Raw genomic sequence first — 13132 nt, 5'->3', positions numbered from 1 at the left:
TTATTTTCTTTTAGCTGTGGCACTTTACCTTGCTGATCAGTGGTGGGCTATTGATGATATTGTGAAAACATCTGTCCCTTCTAGAGAGGGACTTAAGCAGGTAACAAGATCCTGTAATTTTAAAAGTGTTTAGGAGGCCATTTCACAATATGTTTCCCATAAACAGTGATAGTTTTTGAAGTTATTGAGCTTTTCTCCATTTTAGTATACCAGGTTATATTAAACCCTTAGAGTTCCATTGTTAACGGTGAAACTGGCACTTAGATTGGGCTTCCTTGATTTTATGTGAAAGTGTCTGAGAATTGGGGGAGGAAAAATGAGTACCTGTGGTTTAGTTAAGCTGTAGTTACCCATATCAACTTTAGCTTCTGATTTTTCTTTTTGGGTGGGAAAAAGCTTATTATCTCTGTGTGGTTGCTTAAGTTCTCTGTCTCTAGGAGAGACTGACCAGTAAACTTGCTTATCAGTAGGGCCATTTTGGGTGGTCTGTTCAGTGTTCCAAACAGTGTAGTGGAAGGGAGGTCCTCAGTAGCATGCTGTAAAACTGGGTCCTTTATTCTGTCTTAGTCACCATTTTATCAGTTACTTAGAAGAAGACATAGTTGGCATACTTATCAATTCTGCATGCCACAGTGCTGAATGGGAGAACTAATCCATAAAGGCAGAATTAAGAAACAAAGAGAAAGATCTAACATGATGAAAATAAATTAGTGAGAAAGGTAAAGTAGTATCTATGGGTTCAAAAATTTAACTGTACTGTATACCATGAAGACCATACTAAAACAGCAGCACATATGAAAAAGATTGGGCTTTAGTTAATTAGAAGTAAAATCAAGGAAAGCAAAAAAGCTAATAAAAACCTTAAGTTTATACAGAAAAGCCCCATTATCTTATCAATATCTTCGATGTTTATACCTGTAATATCTGCATGCCCAACGTGAAGAGAAAAAAAAAATGTTAGGGATCTGAAGCAATTTGAAGGGAGAAGACTGAAATGGCAAGAGTACCCCAAATCATATTAGATTAGTCTTTTCCTCTGTTTAGCTTTGATAGGAAATTTAAGAGAATATCATGGCTGTCTTCAAATATTTGTAGACTATGTGATCCAGAATATCAAAGTACAGTCTTTGGGAAAGAGATTTCAGCTCAGGATCAGAAAGAATTTCATTCCGGTCAGAGCTGTTCAAGGAAGGCATGGGATACCCTGTAAGCTGGAGAGCTTTGTCATTTCATGTGATGTTTGGTATTGGAAATCCCTTATCGGGGAGGTTTTTGAGAGTAGTGTGTGTATGCCTAATGCTGTTTCTCTCCTCTCGCCTAATTAGAAGACATTCTTGTTTTTCATTAAGGAGACTTGGGGTGGGGTTGGGGGGATAGATTTCATGGATAGACTCTTGTTTTTAGCAGTGACAGATGTCTATGGGGAAGACCCCACTGTTCAATGTCAGGCAATTGGTGAGGGTGTCCCTGTGACCGTGCAGCCCTGCCTGTAGGAAGTGAGGTTCTGTTTCCATTCTGTGATTGCCCCAAGTTTTGTTTTCATCAGACTGCCCTGGTGCCCATCTGGTCTGGCAGAGGGGTATGTGTGTATGTGTGTAGGGGGAGACAGGTAGTCCTTATAGTTAGACAACAAAGACATGACTGTTAAATGACCATTTTACCTAGAAAAGATGAGAGAGATTCCTTTCCCAAGAGCATAATTATGACTTTGCTCATCAAATGAGATAATCATTGTTTTTAAAGTCTTCAGGGCGTAACACTAAGCTTTTTTCACTTTCTTTTCCTTTTTTTTTTTTTTTTAACGTGTAGGCTGGAATGGGGTGAAAAGAAGCACTAGAAATGGTGGGGGGCAGCAATTAGAGTGGGGGAGACCTGGGATCTGGGCAGCTGGAAGCAGAAAGAGAGCACTGACTGCTAACGTGGAGATGCTGGGGATTGGTGTATTGGAAACCTGTTTTGCCTGTTTTAGAATTTTGCTGAGAGGCATTATTTCATGCATAATTTGTGTCCATAGAAATGGATTGTTACTGGTATGAATGACTGGTCTCATCTTTGTGATAATAAAATGGTTTACAAATCATTCTGAATGTATTCAAAGTGCTTTGAATGTCAGTACAAGGTATGGAAGCAGGGAGCAAGGTAAAGTGCATCTCTGAGTTGATGCTAACTGTTGTGCCTGGTGTCTCATCTCTTTGTAGGTGAGAACTCTTGGGGAGAGAGTGGTTCTGTATGTTCTGAATCGAATTATTTATAGAAAGCAGGAAATGGAGAGAAATGAGATCCCATTCCTGTGTCATAGCAGTACTGATTATGCTAAGATTCTGTGGAAGAAAGGAGAGGCCATTGGGTTTTATTCAGTTAAGCCTACAGGTGAGTCTTTAAAAGTTATTTAAAATATATATTATGTAAACCCACTTTTTGGACCCCAACTGTATCACTGTCCCTTTTAAATTAGTATCTAGAGTACAAATTGAGATGATTTTACTCAGTATTTCTTGGGAGTACTTTGATTCTATATAAGTGAGGATTGTTAGGAAAGTCATTTGAAAAAAAATTAAACATTTGACAGAGTGGAAAATTTCTCCACGTATGTGGACAGAGAGTTGTATGTTGAGCCTCAGATTTGTCTTCTTTCCCTCTCATTTCCTTCCCTTTATTTAAAGGTCCTTGTTTTACTTTGATTCCTGCTGCTATCACTATTACTGACTCGTTTTAAATCCCCTGTCTACCTGTGGACCAAATGCATAGCCTTTTTCTTCTAGTGTAGCTGATTCAGCCTGATATAGTAAAGCAGCTAAAGCAAAGTACTTTAATATATTTAGAGAATCCAAACAGCTTTGAAATAGTCAATCTTGTAAAGTTTGGATTTCTGATCCTAGGACCCAACTATACCCTTTTCCTGAAAGACTAGTGCAGCTTCATCTTTCTTTACCTGTTTTCCTGTTCATTCAGTTCCCTAGAGCTACTGGAGCCAGAAAAATCAAACCTGCTTACTCCATGTACACATATACCCCACACCTTACAACCACTACACAACAAAGGCAGCCTTGTTATGTATCTTGGCCAAAAGACCTTTCACAGAGAGTACCTGTCTTTTTTATATTTCACACTTGCAAAATTTAGCTCTTGTGGTCAGATGCAGTCTAAAGATAATACCAAATTTCCTGCTAATTTGAAGGACAGTTGTGACTAATACCTTAATTGTATAATTAGTACACATTTATGATGAGAACATCAGTCATGATGAGTATGATGAGTACATATAGTCAGTAAAAGGAAGGTCACTTTTTCTCAATAAAAAAACTGGGATCTATAGTTTTAAATGGTTTTGCTGTTTAGTAAATACTTTAACTCTCCCTTAATATGCTATTTTATTCTTGTATAAATTTGAAGTAGAACCAATAATTTATGTAACTCCAGAAAGATATCATCATACAGAGGCAGAATAATAATGTTTGTTAAATGGAAGCTTAGTGCTGCATTGCATAAAAGGCATCACTTTATTGTTTTTAAAATGTTTTCATAAGTTTGGGGCTGGAATATGGTTTAATTACTTTATGTTTATTTTATACAAGTAATTCCTATGGGAATTGGAGGCTCTTTGCTGCTCACGCTGTCTGCAACGGGGTTTCCTACTTGAAACTAGCTCATAGACATTTGAAGTACATAAGAGTTTATGCTTTCTCATTTAGAGCATCTGTCGATGAAAGCCATACAGTTAAGAAAGGGCATAGCATTCCCCCCTCAGTATTTCTGATCAGTATTTGATTCCAGGCATTGTCTCCTCTTTGTTTTCTGTGTTTTGGGGGCTCCTCCACTCCTTTGGGACCTGGCTTCTATTTTTACTTTTTCTGGTAGTTAACTCAGTTTTATATGCTGGAGCTTCCAAGTACTACTTGTCTACCCCTTTTAGCACCTTCCATACTTCTCTACTAATTGCCTTACTTCCTTACTATTTATTTCAGTGTTTTCCTGCTTTAAGCTCTGGCTCTCATCTGCCAGAGAACAGTGGAATTAGATGTGCTTATGCTAGCCTTTGGATCAGTAACCATCTAATTCAGTCTGGAAGTGTTTTTTCTACAAAGGAAACCCAAACATAAAATAATTTGAAAAAAATTGTCCAAAACAAATACTGAAACACTTTGTGATAGAAGTATTCCTAATGTACATATCAGGAAAAAACTGTACCAGTAGCAAAAAGATAAAATCTTTATTAAATACATTTGTAGTTGAATAAAAGCCTTATGATATCACTTATTATTTATGATTTTTAAAAATAAAATAGCAAATCAGTATATAGGGATATTAGTTGGAACATAAAAATAGCCTTGATATATAAGAGGGGACTTTGTTTATGAGGTCAAATCCTATTACAGTATAATGAAATTGAAGAAAGTGTATAAATTTTTTTTTGCCTGAAATAAAGAAATTACTATGAGGGATGTATAGTTTGTTTGTTTTTTGGGTTAGGTAGATGTCAGATCATTAAAAATAGTTTTTAACAGTAAGTCATTGTGTAATATCTGGTACATAACTCTAAAGGGCACTTGCAGAATTGAGTAACATCATTATAATAAGATTTTCTGGTCCCTTCTATGGTTATTAAGCATTTTAATCTATAAAAATAAAAGGAACAGGATTAATGCTGAACCTTGTCACATTCTGGTAGTAAGTAATATTTGTTCATGGACTCATAAACTGAAGAAAAAAAGGTAAGCTCCGTGTATTTCATTGAGATGTATTTTCAATAAAACTTTATTTTTTGCTGAATAATTAGTTTTCCCAATGTATAATAGTTTTCCAAATGTATAATATACTTGTGTTTTGATCCATCATATACTAATATTAATTATAATGATAACTCAGAATTTCTTTTGAATTGATACCTAGAATCTTATGGTCACAAGAAACTTAAAAATTTTATGTTTTTATATACAGATATGTTTTTGCAGAGAAGAATGATTAGATAATCAATATATAATCCAAGTATAAAAATATATTACATTAGGGTAATAGTCTGTAGTATAAATATAATAGAAATAGAAGGTCAGGGGTGGGGAGGGAACAATGTAAGCTTTTTGAGTGTTAAGAGTGGTTAGTTCAATAGTAAAGGGACAGTTTGTTCAATGGATGATGACAGTTATCAAATCAAATTGATAATAGTTTTTAGGGCCCATTTGATACATTTAAAAGAGTAGTGATATAGTTTTTTTCTTTAATCAATATTGTTTAATTGAAAAGGGAAACATAGTAAATTTACATAGCAAATCCTGGCAGACACCATGTTAACTAATAGATCATGGTTAACATCACCAGCAATGAGATACATCACCATCAGAGACCCCAATTTATGATGTAGTGAGAAGGACATAACGTCATTTCTGAGGTATTTTTGCCCAAAACGCATAACCTCAATTTTATCATGAGAAAACATTAGACAAAGCTAAATTGAAGGTTATTTTACAAAATAACTGATCAGTAACCTCCAAAAGTATCAAGATCATGAAAGACAGGGAAAGGTGGAGGAATTATCAAAGATCAGAGTTGGGACATTAAACTAAATACCATATGGAATCTTTGATTGGATTCTGAAACAGAAAAATTAGTAGAAAAACTGGCAGAATTTGAATAAGGCCTATAGTTTAGCTAATAGTATTTTATCAATGTTGATTTTCTGGTTTTGATAATAGTACTCTGGCTATGTAAGATGTTAACATTAGGGGAATCTGGGTGAAGGGTATGTGGGAACTCTTTGTATATTTTTGCAACTTTTCTGTAAGTCTAAAGTTATTTTTATGATAAATAGTTGTTAAAAAGTTAATGTTATAAGATGTTAGAAATTACATTCTTTGTAATTATTGAAACTTAAGATGGAAATTTTAGATGTTACCAAAATGTGTGAATACATGCCATCTATTTCAATATTATATAATGGTTACATGAGCAAAAAAGTTCCCTTTGAGGAATTTGACTGGGCCAAGAGAAAAAATATTCTAAAAATACCAGTATAAATGGTTCCCCTGGGAAAGGTCCCAGTCATTGTCAGCAATCCCCACCTTGCACACTTATCAACTTTTTAATGACTCGTTCTTTTTTGTTTTTTAAATATTCATTTATTTATTTGGCTGAGTCAGGTCTTAGTTGCAGCACATGGGATCTTTGTTGCAGCACGTGGGATCTTTTGTTGCGGTGCACGGGCTTCTCTAGTTGCAGCACACAGGCTCTCTACTTGTGGTGCGTGGGCTCAGTAGTTGTGGCTCACGGGCTCAGTAGTTGCGGCTTGTGGGCTCAGTAGTGGCAGCGCACGGGCTCTCTAGTTGTGCATGGGCTCAGCAGTTGTGGCACGCGGGCTCTCTGGTTGTGGTGTGCAGGCCCAATAGTTGTGGTGCACGGGCTCAGTGGTTGCACTTGGGCTGTCTAGTGTGGTCCGCAGGCTCAGTAGTTGTAGCACATGGGCTCTCTAGTTGTGGTGCATGGGCTCAGTAGTTGTGGTGTGCGGACTTAGTTGCCCTGTTGTATGTGGGATCTTAGTTCCCCAACTGGGGATCGAACCTGTATCACCTGCATTAGAAGGTGGATTCTTAACCACTGGACCATCAGGGAAGTCTCTAATGTCTCATTCTTAACTATGAACAAATAGCTTAGTTAGGAAAAGTCACTGATATGAAAGATGGAGATCAAAACCAAAAAAGAATAAAAGCAATTTGGAAGAGACAGACAATGCAAAAACAAACAAAACAACTCAGTATTTGTGGAACGTAAGAGTAGTTAGTACATTCATAAATGGGAACAAGATATATTAAAAGAATGTCCATAGAGCTCTTGGAAATTAAAAACTCAGTATAAGGGAGATAAAGTTGATGTTGATTAGAAAGGAGAGCAACCATAACAACAACAACAACAAACCCTAAATGATGGAAAATAGGAAAGAAAAGATAAAATTAGAGGAACAGTCTGCATAATAGATGTTTCAGAAGGAGAGAACAGAAACTGGAGGGGAAGAAATCACCAATGAAGTAGTTCAAGAAAAGTCTCAGAATTATAAAACATGTATTTCCAAGTTAAAAAGGCCCATTGGGGCTTCCCTGGTGGCGCAGTGGTTGAGAATCTGCCTGCTAATGCAGGGGACACGGGTTCGAGCCCTGGTCTGGGAAGATCCCACATGCCGCAGAGCGACTAGGCCCATGAGCCCCAACTACTGAGCCTGCGCGTCTGGAGCCTGTGCTCCACAACAGGAGAGGCCGCGATAGTGAGAGGCCCGCGCACCGCGATGAAGAGTGGCCCCCGCTTGCCACAACTAGAGAAAGTCCTTGCACAGAAACGAAGACCCAACACAGCCAAAAATAAATAAATAAATTAATTAATTAAAATGCCTTTCCCTTAAAAAAAGTCCCATTGAACATCCATCGCAATGAATGAATTAAAATAGGCCCATGCTGAGGTAGATTATTGCAAAATTTCGGAACATCTGGGTTAGAGAAAAGATTTTGTAAGCCTCTACAGAGTGAGAGGGGGAACTTATACAAAGGATCAAGAATCATAATGATTAGATTTCTCAAAAGCAGCACTGCAGTGAACACTAGAAGTGGAACAATGCCTTTAAGATACTGGGAGAAAGTGATTTCCAATATAATTCTATACCCAAATTATGAATGAAGTATGAGAGTAACAGAAGGAAATTTCTACATGGTTAATTAAAAAAAAAATTTTTTTTTTTTTTACCTCTCATGTATCATTTTTCAGGAAGCTAACAGAATTTATGCTCTACTAAAATAAGGAAGTAAATCAGGAAAGAATGATACCAGATCAGGAAACTAAGGAGAGAAATATCCCCACATCACAGCTATTTGATAGTTCTGAGGCTGCTCTGTCCAGATTGGTAGCTACTAGCTTTATGTGACTATTTAAATGAAAATTAATTAAAATGAAATAAAATTTAAAATTCAGTTTCTCAGTCATACTAGCCACTATGTAAGTGTTCAGTAGCCGCATGTGGCTAGTGGCTACCACATTGAACAGAAGAGATATAGAACATTTCCATCATTGCAGAAAGTTCTTTTGGACAGCACTTTTCTAGAGATTGACTAATCTAGATGTAGTAAGTCAGAAAGCTCTGGGTCATTGATTCAAGAATATGGAATACCTGATGTGTTTGCACTTACCAAGATAAGTGTTACAATTGTGGGAGACTTTGGGGGGTAAGTTAGAGGTAAATACTGAATAATGAGTCATAAACCATTATAAAGGCAAATCAAAAAGCAGTGCAGAAAAAAAAAACAGTGCAGGAAAAGGAAAACAATCATGATATACTACATGGCTCAGTTATCACAAGTGTGTGTGTGTGTGTATAATGTAAATGCTGAAAATTGACCTAGCCAAAATTATAAATAACTGTATTGGGGTAATAGGGCAGGGCATGTATAAGAAGTATGGTGATGGTGTATTGGGAGTAGGGTATGTGCATGTATATAAAAGTTAAATTCTCATCTTCCATACTGGGAAGCCAGTTGATTATGCCTAAAATGGAAAAAGCAAGAAGTAGTAAGTTACTTAGAGATATGGGGGTAAATACCGAAAAAGACCAAAGTGTGTGTTTCTGGGGGATGGAAAGTGTGTTTGTATGTGTGGATCAGGGAAGCAGTCACAGGACGGTTTTTTCCCCAACGAATCTTAAAGGACTGTTGTACACTAACAATGTACATGTAAAACTTGGATTAAAAGTAAAAGGTGAACATGATCAGAGAAGGAACTATTCCCAGAGTCTAATCAGTGTCTACCACAAAACTAGATGAAGTTTATAAATCCTCACAGGGCCTATGATGGTCAGGTCCCCCTGTTAAAAGGGCTGTGCTAACTAGAAAACTGCTAAGGAAAAAAATCTCTTACAGGTATGAAAAATAAGACAAAACCACTTGTTAATTCTGTGGAAGTTCTGTTAACTGTTTGTCCTATGTCAAGAAATACAAAAGATATAAATGTGTATAAATCAGATACCACATTTTAGTGTAGACAAGCTGAGAAAAAAACAAAATGGAGGACACTATCATTAGGTGCTATTTTGGAAATATTATTTGGCCTCAACTGTGAATCACCTTGATCCAGTTTGAAGACTCATGTTTTGGAAAAGCACAAGAACCATAGGGGAGAAGCAGAATCTAATCAACAACTACTCTAAAATCAGTTTGTTGACTCACTTCTAAAGGGAATTATGATCAATACCAGGAGACATAGTTTTGGTTTTTGTAATTTCCATGTGAAATAATTTATAGTGGAAGCATTCTTTCCTCTCTTCATTTGCTAGTTAGCTTTCCTTATGACTTTCCAACTGAGAGCTATAGCTATGATCTTACCTCCTCTTTTGGGCAGATCACTCACTTTCTGTTCACTGAAATTCAGATATCTGGCCCTTCTGTTTTAAGATTATTTAAGGAATAACAAAACTGTGATATAAAATGATAAGTATTGATAATACATATAGCTAAAGGCAAAACATAGTGGAAGTTTGTGTTTGAGAAGGGTTGAGGTTATATTTTAGGGCCTTGAGACTGTCTAGGCTTAATCCTTTTCTTAAGGTGGTGAGCAAAGGCATGGGGGAGTCCCACTGTACTCTGTGGCTACCTGAAATGTATCATTGGGAAATGAGGTGGGTACTTTGTTTTCAGGTCAAGTTTTAGCCATCTTAAAAAGCATATACTTCCCAATAAGGTTTCTGTTTATTGGGGAGGTAGGGCTGATTCCATTCTCAGTAGAGACACAAAGATGACTGGTCATGGGGTCAGCCTTCAAAGCACCAAAAATCTAGTGGATGAGACAGAAAACTAGTTACCTAATCAAAATTCAGTTTGATAAGTACTGTATTTGAGGTATCAACAGTAGTAGTCATGGAAGAATGGAGCAGTTAATTTTGCCTGGAGGAAGGTGTCACTGAGAAAGAGATATTTAGAAGTGGCTTTGAAGGATAAGTAGGATGTCAGTAGGCAGAGAAAGGGAAAGAAAAGGAAAATTCTTAGTAAACAGATGAATGGAATATAAATGTGAAAGAAGGAACAGAATCATGAAAGTTCAAAGTGTATTTATAACACCACCTTGAGCAAGCTGGTGGGACTAAAAGGATTGTAGGGTGGGGAGAGGTGAAGATGGAGGTCCCCTTGTGAAGGTTCTTAAATGCCATACTAAACATTGGAACTTCATCTTATTGGCACGAAGTGATCAAAGAATTTTATTTAGGGGCATCATGGTTAAATATTTTAGGGAGATAATTTTTGTAGCACTTGGTGATGGATAAAGAAATTGTGTTCTGAAGTCAGGGACTTCGATTAAAAGAGCTATTTCAGTCATCCAGGTGAAGGAAGGACCAATGCTAGGAAAGAGGCAATAGGGATAAAGAAGGAAACAGATTTGAGGGAGATTTCTGGATGGACAGATTGAGGTGACTGCAGTGCGTGTGTGTGGGAAGGGGAGGGGAGGAACCAGTGATGAATCTTGAGGGTTTTGACTCGGGTGCCTAGGTGGGAAGCTGTTAACTAAAATTGGGAATATACGAGGAGTGGACTTGGTAATACTTGAGTTCAGTTTTGATATATAAAGTTCAGTGTTCCTATGGGACATATAAGTAGAGATACATAGTTAAAAATGTAAGGTGGACCACATGGGGGAGATGTGGATATTTGTGTGGGCCACAGAAGTTAGTGTAATCTTAAAATGTGAATGATATCAGTCAAAACTATTGTATAACATGAGTATGTGTATTTGTGAATATTGGTGTTAGGCTATAAGTTACTGAAAATAGCCTGAGATAAGCAAACATAACTGTGAAAGGAGTCTGCCAGCAAAAGGTACTATCTGCTGAGATGCACAGTTGATTTCCTGAAAGTTGAAAAGGAAATGTTAATCTACTGGGAGATAAGAGAAAGCAGAAAGTTAGCTGAGGCTGCTAGCTGTCTACCAAATATTTGTGCTTCCTCTTCTGTATTCTTGTCATTGGCCAGCAACTGTCCAGTCAGGGATTATGTTTTTCAGTTGCTTTCACAAGTAGGTGGGGCTGTGTGACTAATTCTCCCCATGGTAATGAGAGAAATGATATGTATGACATCAGAGCAGAGTGGTTAAGATGCATTCCTTTTCCTCATCTGTCTGCTAAATGCAAAAGATTCTGAAGAGCTAGGGGATGGAGAAGCCACAAGATAGAAGGAACATGAGTTCCTGTGTTACTGTGAGGGCCCCCAGTGAACCGTGCTTCCAGTATTTATGTCCTTGTGTAGCCTGCTTGAATCTGTGTTGGCCCTGTGACTTGCTTTAACCAGTAGACTGCAGCACAAGTGACACTGTCCTAAACCTTAAGAAGCCTGGTAGTTTCCACTTTGGTACTCTTAGAGACTAGTCACCATGTAAGAAACACACCTACCTCAAGACCGCCATGTGGTGAGGAAGCTCAAGCAACTACATTGAGGTGCCCAGCTGGCAAGGCCAGCTGCGATTCCAGTCAGCAGCTGGCTAGCTACTGCTGTGGGAGTGAAGCCATTTGGACCTTTAGCTGTTCCAGTGGCCCATCTGATACCATATGAGAGTTGTGATAAATAATGAAATAATAAATTTTGTTTTAAGCCAGTACATTTTGGGCTGGTTTGTTAGGTAACAATAGTTAACTGAAAAAGTTCTTGGAAGATTGTGAGTCAGAAAGCCATCCACTACCCAGCAACAACTATGTGGGACTGTTACTTAAACAAAAATGAAACTTTTTAATGTTAAGCTTTCCAGATTTGGTTTGTTATAACAGCTAACGTTACGTTAACCAATTTATAAAGGATGAAGACTGTAATGAGAGTACTTGCCTAGTGGTGTATAACAAGATCTCTCCTGTAAAGATAATCACATTATTTGTTTAGAATTCACTTTATGTTGTGTTCTGTGGAGACAGTCACACATTGATGGCTTTATGAAGGTTTTATGAAGGTCAGGAAAGACACATTCCTGGTTAGACAAAGAAGAAATGGTAATTCCATGAAAAGAGAGAGTCATTCAGTTGTGGCAGAAAAGCTGTTCTTGAATGTGATGCATAGATTCTGAATGGTACTGTCGAAATTTATTCATTTATTCAAAAGTTATTTTTTGTGCCATATTGATAGGGAAGGAGAGGGAAAGGGGAGGAGGGTGAATAGGAGAAAGAGCAAGAGGGAGAAATTGAGAGATAGTAATAGAATTTTTGTAAATAAACTGTCGTCACAGAACCTACATTTAAGAGGAGGAGATAGCAATGAATAGACAAATAGACGATATGCTCTCAGGTCTGTGAAGAAAAAGTAGATTAAAAGAATAGAGAGTGTGTGTTGGGGGGTGCTATCTTAAATAGAGTGGTCGGGGAAGCACCTCTGAAGGAAGTGAGGGAATGATGAGATATGTGAAGATTCAGGAGAAGAGGTATTCAGGCAAAGAACTGAAAGGCAAAGGCCATGAAGCAGAAGAAAGTTCAGGGTGTTTCAGAAAGAACAAGAAGGCCAGTGTGGCCAGAGTAGAGGGAGTGAGTGATACGGGGATGGAGAGAGACCGGCACATATCCTGACACGTCCAGTAGGCCAAGGAAAGAGTCTGAATTTCACTCTGTGGGTGATAGGAATCCGGTGGAGGATTTTAAGCACGGGCGTGACACAATCTGATTGGCCTTTTACAAAAGGTAGCTCTGTTGTGTAGAAAACCAGAAAGAGAGGTGACAGGGTTAGGAGCTATGTTAGTTAAGAGGCTGTTATTGCAGTGGCTTGGGCAAGGAAGAAGTCATCATAATTGAGAAAAATTATGAAGTTATTGCTGCAGTGTTTCTGATGGATTGTACATGGCCTATGAAGGGAGAGTCAAGGATGAGATCTCATGTTTTGCTCTGAGCCGCTGGTAGAATGGTGATGAGATTTACTGAAAAATTAGTAAACAGGAGGAGGAGCAGGTTTGGGGAGTATATGAAAAATCTGATTATAAATGGTTTATTGGAGTCACATGTATAAATTATATTGTTTAATTTACATTTTTACAGCTTTATTAAGGTTTATTTATATACCATACAATTCACACATGTAAAGTATACAATTCAATGTTTTTTAGTATATTCACAGAATTGTACAACTTTCACCATAACCAATTTTCG

General features: G+C 37.5%; 1 protein-coding gene across 5 annotated transcripts in view; it reads left to right on the top strand.

Annotated features, from left to right (window-relative positions):
- The window catches only part of FAM169A (family with sequence similarity 169 member A), a 60224-nt gene that overhangs the window by 19448 nt on the left and 27644 nt on the right, over nt 1-13132 (top strand). For 4 of the 5 annotated variants that reach the window (XM_061187911.1, XM_061187910.1, XM_061187908.1 and 1 more), the window contains exons 4-5: nt 15-100; nt 2199-2370. In XM_061187911.1, coding sequence (XP_061043894.1) covers nt 15-100; nt 2199-2370 — 258 coding nt within the window. Of the gene's footprint in view, nt 1-14; nt 101-2198; nt 2371-13132 lie in introns of those variants that run through there. The other variant, XM_061187912.1, reaches the window with a different exon arrangement.

Source organism: Eubalaena glacialis, chromosome 4 (assembly GCF_028564815.1).
Source record: "Eubalaena glacialis isolate mEubGla1 chromosome 4, mEubGla1.1.hap2.+ XY, whole genome shotgun sequence".
Classification (NCBI taxonomy): Eukaryota; Metazoa; Chordata; class Mammalia; order Artiodactyla; family Balaenidae; genus Eubalaena; species Eubalaena glacialis.
The sequence above is the reverse complement of the archived record's forward strand: the minus strand, read 5'-3'. Positions and strand labels throughout refer to the sequence as shown.